This window comes from Dipodomys ordii, unplaced genomic scaffold, assembly GCF_000151885.1.
Source record: "Dipodomys ordii isolate 6190 unplaced genomic scaffold, Dord_2.0 Scaffold26, whole genome shotgun sequence".
Taxonomy (NCBI): Eukaryota; Metazoa; Chordata; class Mammalia; order Rodentia; family Heteromyidae; genus Dipodomys; species Dipodomys ordii.
Window position 1 is genome coordinate 7,794,160 of NW_012267242.1, and position 23,627 is coordinate 7,817,786.

Here is a 23,627-nt window from a genome sequence, read left to right on the forward strand (position 1 = left end):
TTTTTCTTTTTGCTTATGTGGTGCTGAGGAATCGAACCCAGAGCCTCATGCATACAAGGCAAGCACTCTACCACTAAGCCACCTTCCCAGCCCCAAGAAATATCTTATAAATATGTTAGAAACAATAGCAAGAAAGAAAAAAACATTTGAGTCCTTATCTTGGGGTGCATTTAGCCTAACATCAACCTATCTGACCGTTTCTGCTTGTCTCAGACATATTCTCCTCTTTTCTTGATTTAGAAAATGACAGGATAGTATGCTCTACTATGTTGCTGAAGTTTACCTACCTGGATCGGGAGATTTCACTTTCAGTAAAGCTGCTAGTTTCTTCACTAAGTGCATGTCCTTGGCTCGTTCGCTCTTTTTATCACTATAATAATAAATACAAGTTTACACATATACAAACACAAAAGGTTACAGAATATGAAACTATTTCTTCTAATTCGGATATTTCTTTGTTCTTTATATGTGTCCTTTTATATGTTCCCTATTTAATATTAAAGTTATCCTCTAGTGATGAAATCACAAAGCACAGTGAGGTAAGGGAATCAGAAGTTAGCTCAGTAAGCTTACCTCAGAGCTAAATGGAAAGGAACATTCACTGTTTTCACACTTGCAGAGACAGGGTCAACAAGGCAGATCTGGTAGGTCTGTGGCTGCCAACTCTGACTGGTAACATTGTTTAAACCCATTATTTTATAGCCAGGATACAGTAATCTAAGGAAATCATATACCAAAATGGTAAAATATTAGAAAAAGGAGACATGCCAAAAGGTGCTTTTATAATAGCCAGGAGACACCATCCCACCATTAACTCAGGAGCATTAGCAAATGAATATTGATACCAAAAGCCAGTAAAGCAGGTCTCAACTGACAAGAGTTGATTGGCTTTAAAAGGATCTAGAGAACTAAATAAACACAATCAGGCCTATGTTTCAATGGCACACATCATCACTAGCAGAGCATGAAGGAAACTTTCCTTTTGAGTCTTTACAGCTGAGTAAGGGACAAATGGCTATGCCAACCTAACTTTCATTCAACTGCCTCAGGTAATTTTTTAGTAATATTTCTTTGTTATTAAATACTTAATTACATATCAGGTATTCACAGAAAAACCTGTATGAAGATAATTACAGTTCTCTAGCAACTTGTAATCTTTAAGTTGCCTTAATAAAAAGCTTTAAGAAAAACAACCCTGTATTTTTTTTCACAATCAGCAAAATGTCAGAGGTTGCAGCTTACCTGCAGTGCTTACCCACGTTGAAAGCTCCTACTCTAGGTCCCTGCTGAGTACTCCAGACTTCTAAAATTCCCCTTCTTGGTGCATAAATCACAAGGAACTGAGCTACTCGACTGGGACCCTGAGTATTTCCAAAGGGGGAAAAATCCACCTTCTCTGGTACTCTTTCATGGAGGTCCTCTACAATTTGAATCCATCCAATTTGTGCATCTCGGTACCCTTGGAGACACAGGAAAAGAGAAGCCAATTAGTCACTCTGGGCTTAGGAGTAGCCTCTTGAAGCACTGGACAATTTAAGGAAGAGAATCAGAAAAGCTATAGAAGTACATTATCTTTTTTAAGAAATATTTTCAACAGAAAGGATAATACATATAATAATTTGTCACAGAAATTTACCAAGTTTTAATACTTTGTCACCTGTATTTGCTTCAGATAATTTTTTTTAGAAAGAAATATTGGGTATCATTGAAGTTTTCTGAGATATTTTCCCCAAACTAGCACCTGTTCCTATTCCCTTCCTTCCCTCTGAGATTCCTTCCTTTAAAAAAACTTGTGGCTAGCCGGGCACCGGTGGCTCATGCCTGTAATCCTAGCTTCTCAGGAGGCTGAGATATAATGATTGTGGTTCAAAACCATCCCAGGCAGTAAAGACCGTGAAACTCTTATCTCCAATAAACCACCAGAAAACCGGAAGTGACGCTGTGGTAGAGCGCTAGCCTTGAGCTGAAGAGCTGAGGGACAGTGCTTAGGCCCAGAATTCAAGCCCCACAACCGACAAAAAAATAAAATAAAATAAAATAAATTTTAAAAATTCTGGAAAGATCACTAGGTTTGTCTTCCAAATAAAAACCAAGTTGAATATGAACATATATTACTTCTCCTTCCTTCCCAAGCTAGAACCATGATAGAACCATGAGTGGGGCAGCTTCATGGAGGGAGACTGGGTCTGAGGATTTCACGGTGAGATCATGTTGTATACTTGAGTCTGTTATTCTTGCACCTGAATGAAAGTGGTACTGTTACTAGTGAACTAAGTAGACTGATGTAAGCATAAAGATGTAACTAAGTCAAGTCAATAATGATGGAGTTTGCCCATTTTACTCTCTTAAATACACCTGAAAAATTCAGCATTGTAGACTTGGGAGAACCTCTGCCTCAAGAGTAGCTTTGTGGGCTGGGAAGGTGGCTCAGTGGTAGAGTGCTTGCCTTGCATGCATGAGGCCCTGGGTTCGATTCCTCAGCACCACATAAGCAAACAGAAAAAAGCCAGAAGTGGCACTGTGGCTCAAGTGGTAGAGCACTAGCCTTGAGCTGAAGAGCTGAGGGACAGTGCCCAGGCCCAGAGTTCAGGCCCCATGACCAACCAAAAAAAAAAGTGAATTAACTTTTTTTTCTCAATTTCCATAAGTACCTTTCCACATACGTATTGCAATTCCTCTAGTGACATCCAATAAAATCACCCTGCCAAAATCATCTGTTACTGCTGCCAGTGTGTTACATGGAGACAGACAGATGCTTTCACCATGGCGTCGAGAATCTGGAAGACCGAATCTGTTATTTAAAAGAAAATAAAAACTCAAATCACATTCAAATCAGGAAACTTAGAATAAATGAATGCACAAATAAAATATAGTTCTTCTATAGTTTTTACATAAAGAAATATGAATTTTGCCTAGGTTAAAAGATATTTTACTGCAACAATGAGAAGTACAAGTTGTCCTGTTGAAAACGAACTTTACAACTTTGGTGGGGGGGGGGAAGATTGGGTGAGGGGACGGGGGGGGGAGGCTGGGAAGGGATGTGAAGGGTAAACAAAGGAGGAGGTTGCAATGCTTGATAAGAAATGTACTTATTGTCTTGCCCATGTAATTGTAACCCCTCTGTACAGTATGTTCACAAAAATAAATAAAATTATAAAAAAAGATAATTTACTAATTAAACACATATAATATAAAAATTTACAATATAAAAATGTATAAAAAATAAGTCTCATGTAAGTTTCTGTACAGATATCCATATCCTACATTTTTAGAAAATACGAAGTATATTCACAATCAACTAAAGTTGAGAATGCTCTGCATCTTTTGTCTATTTTAAGTTCTTCCTAATCTGTGCTTTTTTCTAGGTAACATATTTTGCTTGACAGCAATGTATCAGCCTGAATCAAAATTTTCCTTTTCCTAATGTTCTTGCTAAAGTGCTATTGATTTGAAATCAACCTTCTTAAGACTATGAGTGAAATAATGTACTGTCAAAAGATCAGAAGAAAAAAATTCCTGAGTCAAAAGCACTCAAAATTCTGTCATATTCTTTTTGAGATACATAAGGCCATCTGGCCAATTTCTTGACTTTTGAGTGAATATAGAAAACGTGGTATGTCACAATGTAACTTTTTTTTTTTTGGGTGCCAGTTCTGGGGTTTAAACTCAAGGCAAAAGTGCTGTCCCTGAGCTTTTTTGTTCAAGGTGAGTACACTACCACTTGAGCTACAGTTCCATTTCTGGCTTTTCAATGGTTAACTAGAGATAAGAGTCTCATTGACTTTCTCACCCTGGGCTGGCTTTGAGCTGTAATCCTCAGATCTCAGCTTCCTGAATTGCTAAAATTATAGTTGTTAACCATCAGGCACCTGGCTACAACATAATATTTTAAAATAAAGTGAAAAAAAATCAAACTTCAGTATATTTTTACTAAGAGATAACTAGTTTGCTTTGTTCAGTTGAAGAATACCTTTAAAAAGAGGGATGGGAGGTAATGTTTCCCTTTAGGATGGTACTTTACATTAGGTAAAAAGAGATATGACAGTAAAAATTTATGCTTCCTCTCTACAAAAAAAAAAAATTAAATCAAATCTCACAGATCCACTATCATATCCTAAAGTCCTACTAAGGTAAACAAGGATAAGCACAAGTATTCTGAAGAGAGTTGGAATACAAATGACTCTGGTTAATTTATTCATTCATTTGTTTTCAAGACAGAGTCTCAAGACCCCGTCTTGAGGCTGGCCACAAACATGTTATTTTTTTCTCACTCAGCTTTCCAAGTACTGAGATTATTTTTTTAAGTCACTAAACACCTTTTAAGTTTGTAGTCTAATAACAAACTAAATAAACATTTTAAAGCAGGAAACACAATAGCTATTGTTAGATTGATTTTTTTTTGGCAACTGAAGCTAAATTTGTTTAAAAGTGCAGTTTACAAATACTTCTTGAGTACTTGCTATATGAGAGATAGCTGTGAATACAACAGATAAAACTCACTCTTCTTGTGTAGTTTATATTTAGTGAGATTTTCACTAAATTGATGATTTTCAGAAGCTTCTAAAGACTCATGAAGACAACAATCAAGTATAGGCAACTAAAATGCCGTACATGTAATAATATACATCCGTAAAAACTAAAAGGAGAAACCTGGTAGAACTTGCCTTACAGCTAATGGGGTAGCTGGTTCCATCTTGGGCTTTTGCTTCTGGACAGCTTCTTCTTCATGCTTATTTTTCCAACCTAGCCAACCACTGAAAAGAAGAAAAATTAGAATAAAACTAGAGTTTTGAGTTTTTGTAATATAGACTATCAAAATATACACTAAAACCAAGCTAGATACAAATTACATCATCTTTGTTACTGAGTTACCTGGCAGCATTAAATAAAGCAGAAGTGAGTTTACTTGCAACTGCTAGAGCAACATGAGATAGTAATGGCTGCGTGCTTCCCTGTAAGACACAACACATGAAGAGAAAACTTAGCTCCAAGAAAACAAACCTAATAAACCTAATGTCTAAACAAGCCTACTTAAAAAAATTTTTTTTAAAAGTTGCTAAAACTGGACTAGCAGCTCAGCTTCTTTTGAAAAGTAAGAACCTCATTGCAGTAATATAATTTTAAAAATTCTTACTCTAATTTTGAAATATAACTAGCAGTCTAACTTACCTTTAGAATTTTGCTCTTCAGTTACACTAAATGATAAAGTAGGCCATTAAGACAACAGTACTATAACTGTGCTAAGGATTTCCCATCTGCCTACAACTTGGCTCTTGCCCTTCTTTTTAAAAATTTAAGTATTTTTATAAAAGTAAGTTTGGTCAATTCTGAGATGACTGCTTCTTAAGTGAGAAATAAGAACTGTGAAACCTAAGGCCTGGATTTTCCCTAATTTAGGAAGCAATGTTACTACATATGTCAAGTATGCTTGTGGCTTGTTCTACCTTCACAAGTTTTCACTTATTCAAACCCCCAGTAGGCTGACATAATTAACCATCTTGAGCTTTTTGACTGTTCCAGAATATAAAAAGAAAGTTGCAAAAGAACTCGTCTTCCGAAACAAAGCTTTATTTTTTTACCTTGAGTATTTAATCTTTTTCAGTTAATTTAAATAACTTAAAAGAAATGTAGTTATGATTAATTATCACTTCAACTGAAACTTAGAAACATAAGCTACTAAGTCTATATTGCTATACTGCTATATTACTAAGGCTATATTGTATGCAAAATTTAGACAAGGTGAAAAATAAAAGTGGCCCTACTTATGATCAGTACTGAAACACATACCTCAAGAGCATAGAAGAAGCCAGTAAATGGATTGGACCCTACAGTGATATATTGGGACATAGCAGGTGGGCTGTTTTTAATTGCTGCATTAAATCCGCCTATATTGGAGGCAGTCTTCATTTGATCAAAAGGGGACAATGTCATAATACCTAACACACAAAACAAATAAAAATCATGACAAGATCTGAATATACGGAAGTGACAATAGCATTGTAGGTCATTATGCGTTTACTTCAGTTCTATTCTGAGATCCCATGTGTTTAGTTGAAGACAAGTTAGGTTGAAAACTATAAAATCAACATTCCTTTATAGGTTTTTATATAGTGAATTGTTATAAATTGTTAAGTGTGGGGTTGAAAGGGATCTGCCTTTTTTTTTTTTTTAATTTTTAAGATAGTGTCTGGCTATGTTGCCAAAGCTGTCCTTGAATACCTGGGCTCACCTCAGCCTTCTAAATAGCTGGGACTATAGGGATGAACCACGCTTGGAAATTTGTAATGTAAAAACTTCAATCTTTTGTAATGGAGTTACTTTTCTTTAAAAAGTGGAGTTGCGGCAATTTTTTTTATAATTTTCCTTGCTATGAACTTTTAAAATTATAAGTAGAAATGATTATTATGAACCCTAAATCTAATTCTATTTGGCTTTCATTCTCATCATTCCTCTTTAACTGATCCAAAAAATAGCCAATAAGAGTTCAGAGTTGTCATATCCTATGGGCCCTCCTCCTTTTTGGAACTCTATATAAGGCATTCCATAGTTAACCCTTCCCCATCCCCAATTTGTATCTACAATCTCACTTCCTCCCTAAACCTCAGACTCATGTGTCCAGTTTGCCTATGTGATACCGCTAGCTCAATGTATAGCGACATCAGAAGGTAACCTGAAGAAATACAACTCTTGTGAAATACACTTCATTATCTTTCTACCCTCCAATTCCTTTGCCACACTAAAGCCACTTTTCTCTTTTGCCTAACTAGCTCCTTGATTTCTTTGAGTCTCTCTCTCAGCAGTACCCAAGGGGATATTTCAAAATATATTCCTTCCTCTTACTTAGAATTTACCAATTTCACCCACTGGATTAATGATAAAACCCCAACTCCTCATCCCTGTGCAATTTAAATCTAAGCTCTCTCAGCTTACAGCTGGCAGTCTGCCACCTTACTCCAACCTCTCCACTTCTGGCTTTTTGCTGGTTAACTGGAGTCTCTTGGATCTGTCTGTCTAGAGCTGGCTTTGAACTTCAATCCTCAGACCTCAGGCTCCTGAGTAGCTAGGATAACAGACATGAGCCACTGGTGTCCACGTTTCCTCTTTACTCTTTAACAGTAAAGCCATATCAACCTCCTGTCTGTTTCTTGAGTACTCTGAGGCTTTGTGGTCCCCAGGCAGGCTTATATTCTAATTTTGTTTTTTCTACTTAGAATGCTCTTCCCAGAGCTCCTTCACCCTGCACCATCTTGATATCAGTGTATGTTCCCTGGATAGACCCTTTCTTGCCAGTGTTCTCCTTACTCTCAATCACAACCTTCTGCTTCTTTCCTTCATGAGACTTATTAGTATTTTAAAATAGCATATTTATTTATTTAGTTCCTTCATCACCAGAGTTATGGACTATTTTATATTTCTAGCATCAATCTTAGAACATAATAGCTACTTGCTGGGCCTTTATATAAAGATGTACATAATAAAATAAAGGTTTTTGTTTGTTTGTAGGCTGGGGATTAAATGAATAGAAATAGATTTTCTATCCAATCATTTTCCCCAGCCAGTTTCAATGTCCCAAAGTTTAATTAACAGAGCAGGGAAGACATCCTGAACTGAACTCAACACTTTGGATTTTTTTTTAAGTTCTTGGTGCTACTGGGGTTTGAACTTAGGACCTCACAATTGCTGGGCAGCACTCTACCACTTGAGCTTCAGCCCTACCCTGACACTTTCAAATTTGTACATTAGTATTTCTATTGGGAAAAATGTAAAGACACTAATTTGGCAGTTCTCTATTCACTATGCAGGGAACGGAACCAAATGACCTATTTTCGAGACATCCTCCAAGCCCTATAGAGGAACATTGCTTCCTTCCCTAACTACAACTTCATATATACATTGTGTTGACTTCTTGCTGAATTCAGACAATGGGAAGATCAGGAGATCAAAGAGAGAAAAAGAATGAAGTCAGGACATCGATCTCCCTGACTCCCTGAAAGCTGGCCGTGAACAGAGGTCATCCTGCTCTACAGATGCTGGTTCCAGACTTTGTCTCAAAGTTCTAGAACTGGTTCCTATCTTTTCTCTTCAGGCCTAGTTTGGCTGCTAGAACACCCTGGGACACTCAACCATCCTTTGTGGTTCTCATACACACTTTTTTTAAATAAGTAAACCTTTTGATGTCCCATGTCAGATATGCCATCTGTCATCTAATAGGACTTGCTGATAAAATATTTAGCACAACTGATATGAAAGCACTGACAGGAAAAGGGCTATTGGGCTATTATTGTTGGTATGATACAACCCTATTTATAAAAACATGCCTTTCCACATGACCGTGTACATATTATATAAGCACTTACATACCCACACTACAAAGTCTGGAGGGATGTTAACTAAATATGCAATAATGAGTATCTCCAGATAGTAGAATTTTGAGGATTTTTTTTTCCTTTTCTCTTAGTGTATTTATGTACTGGTTGAATGTTTAACAAGCATATATTACAGTGGCTGTATTTTCTTCTCTACCCCTTTTTTGACTACCTTAATTCAGAAGATCAATCAAAGTTTCCTTACTAGTCCTATTCGTTTTGTTGTTGCTGAAGATGAGGTACCATCATGTTACCCAGGCTGGACTTGAACTTGCTATCCTCCTGCCTCAGCCTCTAGGACAGCTAAGAGAACAGGCACATAACACACCTGGCTTCTCTTTACTGTTCTTGGACCATTCCAGCATCTGAATTGTCACCAAAGTGATTTTTCTAACAGGCAAACATGAGAATGTTATTCCTTTGCTCGGCAACTTTCATTGGCTCTCTATGTGGCTAGGAGAAAGCTCTAATTGAAAACATTTAAATATTTCTCTACAAGGCACATCAAGTCCTTGGAAATCAGACACCTCTCTACTTGTCTGGCCTAGCTCTTGCCGGTCATCCTTGGCACTCACTGCTTCTTCAGCACACTGTGTGCACTTCACCCCTCTGCCTGTACATATGCTGGATAGAATGCCTCCTTTGTACTTGTTCACCTAGTCAAGCCCTATTTATTCTTTTAATGTTAGATGAAAGTTACGTTCCTTTTTTTTCCCTGATGCCTTCCATATCCAATATAATTGTCCACTTGCCTACAATAACAATCATTACGTTGCAGTACTATAGCTATTCTCATGTGTTTCCCCCCCAACTAGACAGTGTTTCTTGGCAGCAGACAGAGTATCTTTCACCTTTGTATTCTCTGAGGTCTCATCATGTAGTCCAAACTGGCATTGAATTTGCCATCTTTTTGATTCAGCCTCTTGAATGCTGTATTACAGGCATGCACCACCAGATCTGGCCTTCATCCCTGTATTCTTGATACTGAACACAATAAGCCCTCAAATACTGTTTTAAGAAGAAATGTGCTTTTAATCTATATTCTGCTGGTTTAAGGGTTAGATTTTTTTGAAGAATGATTTATATGGTCAGTATAAACAAATTAAGCAAAATAGTGAGTAACTTAAAACTGTATGATACTGTTGCTGAGGACATATTTAAATCCTTATTAAAACCACTACTATCTCTTAAAGACACAAGTCCATGATTTCAGAGTCTGAACCAACTTCCAAATGTCTCACTGAAGGCACTTCATTATTTCACATAAGAGATGCCCATTTCTAATAAATGAGATACTTTAATCAAAACATAAATAAATTAAAACACAAATAAATTAAAAAAAGAATTTAAACTAGTAATGCTTACCAATACTAGCATGATCAATAATAGTATCAATATCTTGTAGACCCCATTTCTTATAAGCCAAGGGTGGTGGTTGTATGTTCTCATTCCCTGATGCTGCAGCTGTCAAAGATAAAGACAATCCAAATTTAAATCTAATGGGTAAAATGAAGTCTTACAAAAAAAATAAATATATAATTTGTTATTTTAGAACTACAACTAATAATAAAGCAAAGCAATGAGACAAGGCATAAAGTAAGATTTCCTTCATGACATGATAACATATACACAAAATGTAAATATTTATTTGAAAGACTAAATTGGTATAGGAGATTTTGGAACATTCAAGCTCAGAATTTAGAGAAAACTACAGAAATACCAAAAAAGCAATGTAAGTCAATGTGAAGTCAAACTGCATCAAATGTCAGGTAAGCCATTTCTCTTAGCCACACAGAGAGCCAAGAAAGAATCTGTAAGTAGGTCATATTATATAAAACAATTATCAGCAAAAGTAAAGTATGTGAGTACACAAGTAAGTAAAATATTTCCTTGTCTACCGTGATGTGGATATGGTAAAAAGTAACCATTCACATGGAAATAGTTTGTTGGGGTAAGAAATCTTTGAGTAAAGTACAAACACTTCCATATTCTGTCTTGTGTGCCATAATGAGACAAGGAAACTCCCCAACACACACACACACCCAAAAAAAGGTAAAGTATTTCTTGCCAAAAATATTACCTTTTGCTACCTGGTTTCGACAAGCACGAAGAGACTGAAAAAGGCTAAATCCATCAATAGTCACAATGGCAGCTGGATACAAGATACTCAATTCTTCATTCTGTTTGAGAAATGAAAAGTGGAGAAAATAATGCATTTTCTTGCACAGATATGGCAAATAAACATTTTTAATATGTGAGGGTCGCAAATAATGTAAAATTAAATACTATGACTAAACTGTCAACTATCTGATACTCAAAGCAATATGAGGGAAGGAATAGTAAGAATAAATGGAAATAAATTTCAAACTGTCTTTTGGCCAAGACTTATAATTCTTCTTAAATGAGCTTTTGAGGATGGTTGAAATCATTTGAGATATTTAGATGGTAGGAGGAAGAGGAGTTTTTTAAGTTTCATGCAAAAAAAAAAAATCATCATTGTATAAATACAAGCAATATATAAAAATAGAAAGCAAATGCACCTGAAGTTTATCCATAAACACTTGAATGAGATAATCACGTAAGTCTAAAACATATTTTAATTACTCATAACATGCCAATGATTTTTCCCCTTTTCGTAAATAAAGAAATCTTTTCTGCCACAGCTCTATAATGTGGAGCCACTACATTTTTTTTTTTGGGAAGCTAAATAGTACAAGAAAGGAAGGTACATTGTATAGTACATATAGTATATTATATGGAAAGGAAGGAACATTATAGTTTGACCATATATACTGCACACTAAATAAAGGCATATTGGTAGAAGTGGCTCTATAATGACTTTTTTTTTCTTTGGGGGACAAGGGAGAGGGTTGAACTCAGGGCCTTGGCACTTTTCCTGAACTCTTTTTGCTCAAGGCTAGCACTCTACCACTTTGAGCTACAGTGCCACTTCTAGTTTTTGAGTGGTTAATTGGAGATAAGAGTCTCACAGGGACTTTTCTGCTCAGATTGGCTTTGAATCACAATCCTTAGATCTCAGCCTCTCCAGTAGCTAGGATTACAGGTGTACAGTGACTTTTTAACTATAAAACCAGAACTTTTCTTTTACCACACGTAATTCTGACAGATAAGTCAAAATTAAAGATATAGTTATACATGCCACAGTTTACACACTCAAGAGTGTAATGTTTCATTTAAAAATACAAGTAAATTGGTATTTTAAATTCAGCTACAAATAGATAAAACACCATAGTTAACTGTGACATGTATCTGTTTCCATTCAAAAAAAAAGTGCTTCCAAGTAATGCCATTGTTGCTTTGAACAGTCTTGTACACTAACCTGTTCAGTCACGCCAGGATGTCGAGGGATTTCATAGGTCCTGCATTTAAGCTGAAGCACTGGGTCTTCATTCAAAAGCTGTGCAAGCAAAAGCACACCATTCTAGGAAGAAGCACAAAAGACTCAGCTTATTTTCTCATCAATGTGCCCAAACAAGAATTGCAGAACACATAGTACTATCTCCCCAGTAGTTTCCTATGCATATCAGGTACTCTCTTTTCAGAAGAATACAATTTCCCTTCTCTGTATCTTGTAGCAAAATGTACTACTGCCTCTCCTGGCCTTCAGGAAGCATTAATTTCAAGCAGCATATAATAAAGACACATGGTACTAGATATTACAGTCAACTAGGATTTTCTTTTTTTTGGGGGGGGGGGCGGGGGTCCGGTCGTGGGGCCTGAACTCTGGGCCTGGAAGCTGTCCCTCAGCTCTTCAGCTCAAGGCTAGCGCTCTACCACTTGAGCCACAGCGCCACTTCTGGCTTTTTTTTCCTTTTTGCTTATGTGGTGCTGGGGAATCGAACCCAGGGCCTCAGGCATGCAAGGCAAGCACTCTACCACTGAGCCACCTTCGCAGCCCAACAACTAGAATTTTCTTAATGCTGGAAACCCAACTCACCTCAGTGTAGAAGCGTACATAGCCTGAAGTAAAACCCACTACAATGCAAGTCCAGTCAGGGCGTCCAGTGGAACTCCTGTAACAAATGAAATTTATGATCCTAATAGCCAGATATCAAGAAGAAGAGATAACTCTTATTTATCCTTACCTCTTTTGACTTGCTAGTGGGATACAGAGGGCACTAGTTACACGTTCCCTAAAAACAAGAACAAAATCACATGCTTATCCACTGACCTTACTTTTATTTCTCTATAATTTGATTTTAAAAGATATTAAGTAGGGCTGGGAAGGTGGCTCAGTGGTTAAAGCGCTTGCCTTGCATGCCTGAGGCCCTGGGTTCGATTCCTCAGCACCACATAAGCAAAAAAAAAAAAAAAAAAAGCCGGAAGTGGCGCTGTGGCTCAAGTGGTAGAGTGCTAGCCTTCAGCTGAAGAGCTGAGGGACAGTGCCCAGGCCCAGAGTTCAGGCACCATGACCGGACCCAAAAAAAAATAAAATAAAATAAAAGATATTAAGTAAGTAGAATGGGACCTTATGTACTGGTTTTATTGTATGCATAAATAAGAATACAGTAAAATTCAAGCCAAGTGCTGGTGGCTCATGCTTGTAGCTACTTGGAAAGCTAAGATCAGGGTTCAAGGCCATCCTAGGCAAGAAAGTACAAAAGATTCTTATCTCTAATTAGCTACCAAAAGGCAACGTGGAGCTGTGGCTCAACTGGTAGAATATTAGTCTTGAGCAAAAAAGCTCATGGGAAGCATCTAAGCCCTGAGTTCAAATCCCAGAAGTAGCATACACACAAAAAAGTACAATAAAATTCATTCACATAAACTATAACATCACATTCATTTGAAGTTAATAGCTGTATTTTAAATTCTGTATTCATAAAAAGCATGAAAAAAAACAAAACTTTACACATGTAACTGATTGTACACAGAAATAGAAAATCTCAAATAATCAATAAGCAGTTATTTCTCACAAGTTCCTATCTTCATTTCTCTACAAACTCTAAAGCTGGAATGCATATACATTTACTAAATATTTCAAATGATGGAACTACTTATTTATTTCACACATTCATTTAACACTAAGAGAAATCCAAAATTAACTCAAACCTACCCTTCTTCAACATTCAGAGAACCACTCCAACCAACAGCAAATTGCATTTCTTCCTTTCCTTTATCACTGCATTTCCATTTTGCTGGAAAAAATTAAGATACCATATAAAATAACCACTCTATCCCTTTAGGATGATTATAGAATTTAATAGCTCAATCATTCGTTGATTTGGGTCTTTTTATAGGTATATATTATATTTTAAATTTAAGAGCTTTTAAAAAAATCATCTGGTTTCCTAACTTTCCTGCAATTAAACCCATGTAGTATACTATATTATACATAGTTCTTGCATACCACTTATCTCATTTATAATCTTTATCTTCAGATACAGACATTTTTCTATTTGAGAAAATTATTTTATAAGATCATTCTACAGTCATTTTATATACAATCTTATTTTGTTCAATAAGTGTTCCCATAATATCTTATATACTTAAATCTTAATTTTAATCTTCAAAGTCTATGAGCTGAAAATCTATGCCCCAAACAAAAACGTATATTATTCTAAGTCTGTAAACTATAGCTACAAGTCATACCAGTTATACTGTTACTAAAAAGCAGTCAATGACCTTATCAGCACTAACTCTCCCTTGCAATAAATGGGCTGCTGTCTCTGAAGGGCCATTCAGTGATAAAGTATCTTGTAGTCAGAGAGAAAAGAAGGATGGAAGGAAGGAAGGAAAGAAGGAAGAAAGGGAGTGAGTGAGGGAGGGAGGGAGGGAGGCAGGGTGGGAGGAAGGAAATACAATTGCTGCCTGACATACCAATTTATAGATGTGACCATATAATATAAACGAAAGAAATATTTGAAAATTTCCAAATACCCTATATACTACTCCAATCTATACATTCAAATAAAAACTGCAGAAAACAATAGAGTACTTACGCACTAAAAACACAGCTTTTTGTTCCCGAGCTATAACCATCAGATCATTGGTTGGAGATAAGGATAAAACACAGTCTTGAAGCCAGGAAGTTCTTTGTGTTCTGCACGTATTTCCTTCTTCTTCCTATGAGTAAAAATGTTTTCCATAAATGCAAAAATATTGTGTACTTCAATTCAGTTTGCCTTAGAGTGTAAGGGGGAAGAAAAAAGGAAAAAGAAAGATCCCTGATTGTTACAGTCTATAATATTCTTTATCAAAGCATGTGAAGGATGATCAATAAACAAAATACAAAGTATAAGTTAATTTGTCTTGAACATTAAAAATTTTTTTAAACATACAAGCAAAACATTAGAAGAATATCACACAAGGATCATTCCAGTAATGAACCAATCTTGGGAAACTCAATAAAGAACGCATTAAGAAAAAGCTGTGACATAAGCAGCTAGATGGCAAAGAAAAAAATAACCATTATCTCATGACAGCTATGGTTTTAAGATCTGTAAAAGTATCTGATAAAGTATGATGCTTGCCTTTTGTTTGACCTGACTTTCCTAAATTGGAAATTTATTTTTTAATAGGTAAATGTCTATAGTTAAAATCCAAAGGGTATTATATATTTAAAAAAAAAAAAAGGTTTTCTTTGGAATGTCTCTCTCATAGTCCTGTGCTCCAGCCATCTAGTTGTCTTCTCTACAGAAAACCAAAGAAATCAGTTCTAACTCCTGTGACACTTTATGTACATAAATGCAAGTAAGTTTACTACTTTTTCTTCCCCCTTTCAGGGATAGTAGCATAATGTATGTCTAACATTTTGCTTTTTGTTCCTAACATATACAATAGACTTTATTCCACTTGACATTTATTCTTATTAAAAGCATGCATAGCATAAATGCACCTCTTGATAGACATTTATGTCACTTACAGTCATTAGCTGTTATCAAGTGCATGGATAAGTATATACATTTGTTAAAAACTGTGTTCCACGTGTGCTTGTATTCATCCGTAACATGACTAGCCATTTTTTTTTTAAAGCACTTGTTTTTCCAGACTTTTCAAAATATATTTTAACTAGATCTTTGTCAGGCTAATAGATAAAAAGGAGTATCTCAGTGTAGTTTTAAGCTGCTTTTCTCTTATGAAAATAGACATTTTCTCACATGCTTAAAAATTCATTTGTAGCCAGGCACCGGTGGCTATAATCCTTAGCTACTCAGGAGGCTGAGATCTGAGGATTGTGGTTCAAAGCCAGCTCCTACAGGGAAGTCCGTAAGACTCTTACTTCCAATAAACCACTCAGAAAACTGGAAGTGATGCTGTGGCTCAAGAGGTAGAGCACTAGCCTTGAGCTGAAGAGCTGAGGGGACAGCACTCAGGCCCAGAGTTCAGGCCCCATGACAGGCAAAAAAAAACCAGATGTAAATTTTCTACAAATACTTTACTCCACTCCTTGGTACAATTCCTGTTGGGTTGCTGCATTTTTTTTATAAATGACTTGTCTATATTAAGAGTCCTACCTTTGAGGAGAGTCAACAGAGGTAGAAGGCAGGAAGTATTATAAATATAAACAATAAAAAGAGGCACAAGGCAGGAAGTAGCATAAATGCAAACAACAATAACAACAAAAAGTATGTGGATCTGTCTGAAGTAGTTCCTGTATTAAATCTTTTTCAAGAAAGCCTCAAGTCAAAAGATACAGTATAGTCAGAATGAATAAACATCTACTCCAGGCTGGATCACAATAAACTACTATTAGCTTTTATAGCAAAACTTGATTTCTATAACTCATCAAGAAAGTTCAGGCATGAAACAGGATGCACACTACAATGCTTTGTGAAGTTTATTAGAGCATCAGCACACATTTGTTGGCTGACAAAATGCAGGCTCAGCATTTTGTTTTATACTATAAGGATATTTGCCCACTACATTTTTGAAAAAAATCTCCCCATGCTAAAGGGGACCACAGTCACTAATATTGGTCCCTTGAAGCTAGTGATCTTAAAATAAAAGCATCAATTAGCTAGATAGTTAATTTCCCAAGTAAGGCATGACATTTTAAAAAAGAATTTAAAAAGCATCTTATGGGAGAAGGAAAGCAGGAAAAAACAAGGAGGAAGTAACAATGTTTGACAAGGATTGAACTCATTTCCTTACTTGTGTAACTGTTACCCCTCTGTACATCAACTTCACAATAAAAAAAAGACAAGCATCTTACCACTTAAAAGTGCTACATCAGAATGACCTAGTTTTCCACAAAAACTAGTGCCTTCATTAAAATTAATATCCATATTTATAATTATATATTACATATTGCAACATATTAATATTCATATTTCTAAAACATAATCCCTAGGAGGCTAAGTTTGTAGTTCAGCCTATACAAGGATCTGGGTTCAATCATTACCATTACAAAAACCAAACTAAAACAAAACAAATGAACACAAGGAACATAATCCCTATTGGGGGAAGAAGAAATCTGTTAAGTGAGGCCTATTCATCAAAGCTTCATCTTTCAATTAAGACCCATGAAAACGTTTTCTTCACTGCACAAATATGGTAGCCACTACTGTGGATTGTAAAAGAATTCTTTTTAAACAACTAGAGTTATAGTATATACTGCAAAATAGTTCTTTTGATTTTAAGCTCACAAATCTGTCAAATAATTATTGTTTCACAATGTACTAGATGTCTACCTCAGAGTTTGGTGAATTATTCCTTAGTAAACATGGTGACAAATGTTTTCTGGTGTATGTAATAGTACAGAGGGTAGATAGTCATTCAAGTAGTCAGGAACAACTTCTCAAAGCTTTCAACTTTAATACCATCGGTCCACTGTTTGCAACATGGGTTCTTCTTGTTACTGTGTTAACTTTCCAAGTTATTTATATATTATAGTGGTGCCAATAATGTTCACTGAAATAAGGCACTTTTATCACATTCACTGTAATTCTCAGTGGTTTACCATCTAAGACAAGAAACTAAAATATTCATCTATACTTTCAAAGGGGCATAAATGCTTCAGCTATTTTGAGACACAAGAAGAAAGTAAGCAGTGCTCTATAAGTAGGGTTTTCTCCCTTCCCCCACAAGTCTATTGCTAATATACGCAATGCTCTATATTTTTCAAACATTTTTCTTGTTTTCTTAAAGGGGAGGGATTGTAGCAAGACTTATTCCCAAACAAAACTACATACAAAAGTTCAGTTCACAAGCTACATAGGAGCAGAGATGAGCACCTCTGTGAAGGCCTGCAGTATGAAAAGTACTAGTCCAGCCCCTTTCCAAATCCAAATCTGAAATTTCCAAATAGAAGATTTTTTTTTTTTTGGTCGGTCATGGGGCTTGAACTCTGGGCTTGGGCGTTGTCCCTCAGCTCTTCAGCTCAAGGTGAGTGCTCTACCACTTGAGCTACAGCGCCACTTCCGGTTTTCTGGTGGTTTATTGGAGACAGGAGTCTCACGGTCTCTCCTGCCCGGGCTGGCTTTGAACCGCAATCCTCAGATCTCAGCCTCCTGAGTAGCTAGGATTACAGGCGTGAGCCACCAGCGCCCAGCCCAAATAGAAGATTTTAAGTTCTTTTCTGATGCAAATGGCATTAGAGAAATAATGAAATAATGAAAAAAAAAAGTAATGCTCTAATTGAGAATCTTGAGTCAGGTCACGCTATAGTCTATGCTTTAGACTTTAAGCATATATTTCTTTGGGCACCCATCTGATTAACATGTTTTCAATTCCTTGTTTATCTGACAGATCATCGTTGCCTCTGCCACTTTTTATAGAACAGATGGGGCATATATCAAAGTCTCTTTTAAAAGGAAATTTCCCACACTGCCTATCCAAATAGAGGACACAGAACCTTCTTTACTTCCTGTTCCAGTAACTGCTCCTCACCATCTATTTACTATTGAGGAAACTAATGCTATTCTTCTCTTCTTTGTCCTTAATACGCCTTAAATATACCTTCCTAGTTAAGATAAAAATCTAGCCTTTTTCAAATTTCCTTCAGACTGCTTCAGTTCCCTTTAAAATGTGAAGGCGGGCTGAGCAAAATATTCCAACATAACCAGTTATTTCTTAGAGGAAAAAAATTAGAGCTAGATGTGGTGGCTCTCAGCTACATAGAAAGCTGAGACCAAAAGGATCACAGTTTGAGGCATAATGAGGCTTCCTCAGGAGAAAAAGTCCTTGACATTTTATCTAACAAAAAATCTGGGCATGGCAACAGATGCTGGTTATCTCTGCTACAGAAATAGACATAAACAGGAGGATCAAGGTCCAGGTTGCCAAAAGCAAAAAGAAACCCTAGCCTGAAAATAACAAGAGAAAAAGCTCTGGAGATGTGGCTCAAGTGGCAGAGCACCTTTCCAGTAAGTGTGAGTCCCTGAGTTCAAACCTCAGTACTGGTCTGGTGCTTTTTTTCATTCTCTTTTATTTCCTTATGCGCAAGCTGGAATTCTTTAACTTTATTCTTCATTGCCCAATTATACTTGATATAGATCTACTATTTTGAGTATTGTTATGTACTGACTAGTAACTCCTCCTATCTCAATTTACATACTTATGTCCTAAACCCCTAATTTAACTACTATTTGATAACAGGGCCTATAAGGAGATAATCTAGGTTAAATAAGGTCCTATGTAGCTGATATCCTGATAGGGAGATGAGGCGTAAGAATTCAGTCTCCACCCCCATGTATACACAGAAGAGAGGACAACTGAGAAGACAGCAAGGAGTGTTCTGCTCTGGACTCTACAACAGTGAGAAGATAAACTTTCGTTCTTTAAATCAGACAATCTGTGGTATTGTTATGGCAACCCTGAGCACACAGAAGCAGGCAGGCAGGAAATATCTGTTCAGAACACTTACCTTCTATTACAGAAGCCACACTTTAAGCTCCTAAGCCCACCGACGTCACAGACACATATTTCTTTAGGTATGGCTGGCTGCTGCTGGTATTTCATATTATAATAGGCCTGACTTCCTTCCCCCCCCCTTTTTTTCTAAATTTTGGCCCAGAAAATTACTTTACTGGTCAGTGAAATTACCTTTAAAAATAGCCAAGAAGTGAGAGCATTCTGTCTTTCATTTTAAGAGAATGGTTAGTATAGCAAAGACAAGACAATCTACAATAAAGCAAGCCCAGGCAGCACAACAGGGTTTCTACAGAGGGTTCTCTGTTCCAAGCAAGGTAGGTAGGTAGAGAACCTGGCTGAAAAAAAAAAAAATCACAAGTGGCCAGAAGCCCTTGAAGGGAGTCTGGCCTGTCCCTTCTCAACAAGACCACATGCCGTTAGCCCAACTACAGAACTACTTCTGTTAATATCAACAGTTTGGTCCCAAGCCCTCCAATACATTGTGACACTGTCTAAGTGGGTTTTTTTGTTCCATAATTGTACTGGGAGGTAGGCTAACACCTGTTTAGGTGTGTCCCAGATTTAAGCTGTGGTTACTTGTTCACTTATCCCATACTGATATCATGTCTGTGTAAAGGCAGACAGAGACCACAGCAACCTGAACCTTTTTCCCAACCATGAACTAACTGTTCCCATAGCTTGGCCATGATGAGAATCCCAGCAATGGGAGGTCAACCCTCCTGCAGGTGATCCACTTGTCACTGTTTATTTGCATTATCCTCCCACATGGGTGTAATAACTTCTTTGGTGAGATGGAAGTAATTAGGACCTGAATCTGGTCCCTGGAACATGCCATAAAACCAACTGCTCCACAGAGACAAAAGATTTCTTCTGTCTTGATATTCTGTTCATCGGTCTATAAGCTGGTAGGGCAGCCCAGGCTCCTCAGGAAATGGCAAGAAATGCAGTCAAAATGCAAGGATGCTCTGCTGGTCTGCGGACAGTAACCTTCCTCTTGTTCCTTGCTTTACTCCCATGTTCATTTTTCATTTCTCACCATCTCTCTGTGTGCTGTTTACTTCAATCTGCTCACTGTATCCACTGTTACTATCTTCCAAGACTTGATGTTCTTCTTGTTGCTGCTACTTTCACTGCCTCAGAGAGACAATACAGGAGCTAGAATGCATTTCTTCACTAAGCCCTTAGGATGTTTGACACCTTGGAATCAGAAAAAACTAAAGAGGCTTTCTTTAAAAAAAAAAAAAGGCTTTTCCAGACTTCTGGCACTGTCAAGTTTAAATTCAAAAGCCCTTTATTCTTTAATGCCATAAAAATGAAACTATTCTCAAGAGTAGTGGAGACTTGTGGAGGTAAAAGCATCCTGGAGTTGTAATAGTTTGCTGCTGGACTCAACAGTACCAGCTGGCCTCCAGGTCAGCCACATTCAGTAGAGCTGGCTGTCATTTATCTGCTTACTACTGTTATACCCGTAAGGACCAAAACAAAACAGCTTTCTACTGCCAAACCAATAAGAATAAAAGCTCATCACAATGGTCTCAACACAATGGCAACTGACAGAACCCAATTATTATGTTTATAGTTAGAGCTTCTTGACACAGCCACAAGCTGACTTCAAGACATTCTACTGTGTTGCTGGCATCATTGTTAGTGTGAACATGACCGAGCTATACTTTCAGGGAAAGTAGTAGGTTGTGAGTTTTCTGATATTCCTAGCAAAAGAGAGTAGAAATTTCCTTTCCATTCTTACCTCCTCACAGGGTATGGGAGACCTAGTAGAGCTTTAGTATAAAATAAAAGATAAAGAATCCAAGACGACAAAGATATAAGCAAAATCCAGTCTTTAATTACATGATCCTACTTATATGACATATTCAGAATAGCAAATTCACAGACAGAAAGAAAATCAGTGGTAGTCAGGGGTTGGGGATCAGGGAAGCACAGGAGGTGGATGACTAACGGACATGGGTGATGAAACACTACAGAATGAGATCACTGGTAATGCTGTACAAGAGGTTTGTGAATATTAAAACCACACTAAACTGTATACTCTAAAGGGTGAATATATGGTACATGAATTATATCAAAACTGTGCACATTAACATGAGAACAAACTATTAAAATCTGAGTAACTAAAATGGATACTAAAAACCACAAAAGAACCAATGAAGGAGTAACAAAAGAACTAAAGGACATGAGGCAATAGTCAACAAATAGCAAGATGACAGATTTGAATTCAACAGTACCAATAATTACATTAAATGTGAAGAAATTAGTCACTCCAATCAAAGGTTAAGATTAGTCAGACAAGATCCAACAATCTGGTATCCACAAGAAAATGTAATTTAGATTAAAAGACTGAATAGGTTAAAAGTAAAAGGATGGAAAAGAGGTACAGCATGACAAAAAGTGACCAAAGGAAAGCTGAAGTGGCTATAACAAATATTAGACAAAATAGATATTAATATAAGGACAACCACTAGATACAAAGAGAAATGTTTCAGAATGAGAGCTATCAGGAACATATGACAAATAATTGTGTATGTACTTCACAACAGAATCCTAAAATACATGAAGCAAAATCTGACAAAGCTGGAAAGGGAAATACACAATCCCACAGTAACAGATGGAGATTTCAATGCTTTTCTTTCAATAATAGATAGAATAGTGAACAACCCATATAAGGGAGACTTTTATGACACCATAAAACAACATACAATAAATTTAAAAGGTTTGGAAGAATACAAAATATGTTCTGATAACATCAGAAAATGAGAACAGCAGGGGACAAGGTTTTGACTGCTAAGGTGATGAAACATTCACTTCTTCGAGCAGGATTTTCAAAGAGTCAACACCTGCCAATCTTCCCACTGGTCTTCCGGCACGTTTGCCTGCTCTTAATATTTCCCTGGAGTTTTTAAATAAATCTTTACTACATGAGTATCTCTACTTCTTAGCACATGATACTCTTTAATTTCTCCTCCAAACATACTATTTTCCTCTTCTTTCCCATTCAGTATGACACATCATTCACTCAGGTCTCAAGATAAATATCTGGGAGGGTGTATTACTTTTTATTATAGCTATCTTTAAACATTAACAAAATCAAAAGCAAAGGACTCACTTTTTAGGAGTTGTAACATATGCCAATTGTATTTTATTTATTCCATACCATATCCCAGGTCAAAAAGGTCATTCTGCGGTTGTTTCGTTTTTGGTAGAAATGGGGTTTGAACTCATGCTTGGTAGGCAGGTACTATCACTGAGCCACACCTCTAACTCCATTTTTTGCTGATTAATTTTGAGATTAAATTCTTACTTCCTGCCCTTGGGCCCAGACCACAATCTACCTAGTTTAAACTTTCTATCATTGCCGGACTCACAGGCATTCACCACCACATCCAGCTTCCCGCAAGACAGTCTCACGGATTTTTATGCCAAGCTGTCTTAGAACTTGAGTCTTCTCAATTTGAGCTTCCTATATAGCGTAAGATAACAGGCACATATAACTGCTAGCAGTTATGGATTTAAGAAGGAGCCTCTTAAATAGGTAGAATTTTGAGCATAAGCTTGTCTAAAGAAGTTATGGGTTTCAATATGTCAGTTCTGAGTACCATGTATCCTGACCAATGTCACTCCTTTCATCCTCCCCTATCTCTTCAAACCCCATCCACATATTCTTTTTTTTTTTTTTTTTGGTCCGGTTATGGAGCCTGAACTCTGGGCCTGGGCGCTGTCCCTCAGCTCTTCGGCTCAAGGCTAGCACTCTACCACTTGAGCCACAGAGCCACTTCTGTTGTTTTTTTTTTTTTCTGCTTATGTGGTGCTGAGGAATCGAACCCAGGGCCTCATGCATTCAAGGCAAGCGCTCTACCACTGAGGCAGCTTCCCAGGCCCCCATCCACATATTCTTGATTTTTTATTTTCCTCTCACCCTTAGCAATCACCTACCCCATTGCAAAGTCTTACTGTTATCTCCAAAACTTACCCAGAACTCACCCACTTCTTTTTTTTTGGGGGGGGCAGTCATGGCACCTGAACTCTGGGCCTGGGCACTATCCCTTACCTCTTCAGCTCAAGGCTAGTTCTCTACCACTTGAGCCATAGCGCCACTTCTGGCTTTTTCTGCTTATGTGGTGCTGAGGAATCGAACCCAACGCCTCATGCATGCAAGGCAAGCACTCTACCACTGAGCCACCTTCCCAGCCACTTCACCCACTTCTTATATTCACTAATATTACTTTAACCAAGCCAACATCATTTTCTAACTAAACTACTTCAACAGATACTTTTCTCCCTACTTTGATTTATTCCTAAGAGCAACCAAGGTAAGCTACAGAAATCATAAATTGTGTGTGTGTGTGTGTGTGTGCGCGCGCGCGCATGCTCCCATTGCATTTAGAATAAACTTCAAATTCATAATATTTC

At 37.0% G+C, this 23,627-nt stretch overlaps 1 protein-coding gene across 1 annotated transcript in view; it reads right to left on the reverse strand.

Annotated features, from left to right (window-relative positions):
• Positions 1–23,627, reverse strand: part of Rab3gap2 (RAB3 GTPase activating protein subunit 2 (non-catalytic)) — a 72,300-nt gene that overhangs the window by 36,308 nt on the left and 12,365 nt on the right. Inside the window, exons 3-16 of the mRNA XM_013014987.1 lie at positions 14,330–14,453; positions 13,444–13,525; positions 12,473–12,520; positions 12,325–12,400; positions 11,707–11,808; positions 10,447–10,546; positions 9,732–9,830; positions 5,788–5,936; positions 4,873–4,952; positions 4,665–4,754; positions 2,652–2,791; positions 1,243–1,459; positions 574–717; positions 288–370 (exon numbers count right to left, since the gene is read on the reverse strand). Of these exons, the coding sequence (XP_012870441.1) occupies positions 288–370; positions 574–717; positions 1,243–1,459; positions 2,652–2,791; positions 4,665–4,754; positions 4,873–4,952; positions 5,788–5,936; positions 9,732–9,830; positions 10,447–10,546; positions 11,707–11,808; positions 12,325–12,400; positions 12,473–12,520; positions 13,444–13,525; positions 14,330–14,453 (1,534 nt within the window). The remainder of the gene's footprint in view (positions 1–287; positions 371–573; positions 718–1,242; positions 1,460–2,651; positions 2,792–4,664; positions 4,755–4,872; positions 4,953–5,787; positions 5,937–9,731; positions 9,831–10,446; positions 10,547–11,706; positions 11,809–12,324; positions 12,401–12,472; positions 12,521–13,443; positions 13,526–14,329; positions 14,454–23,627) is intronic.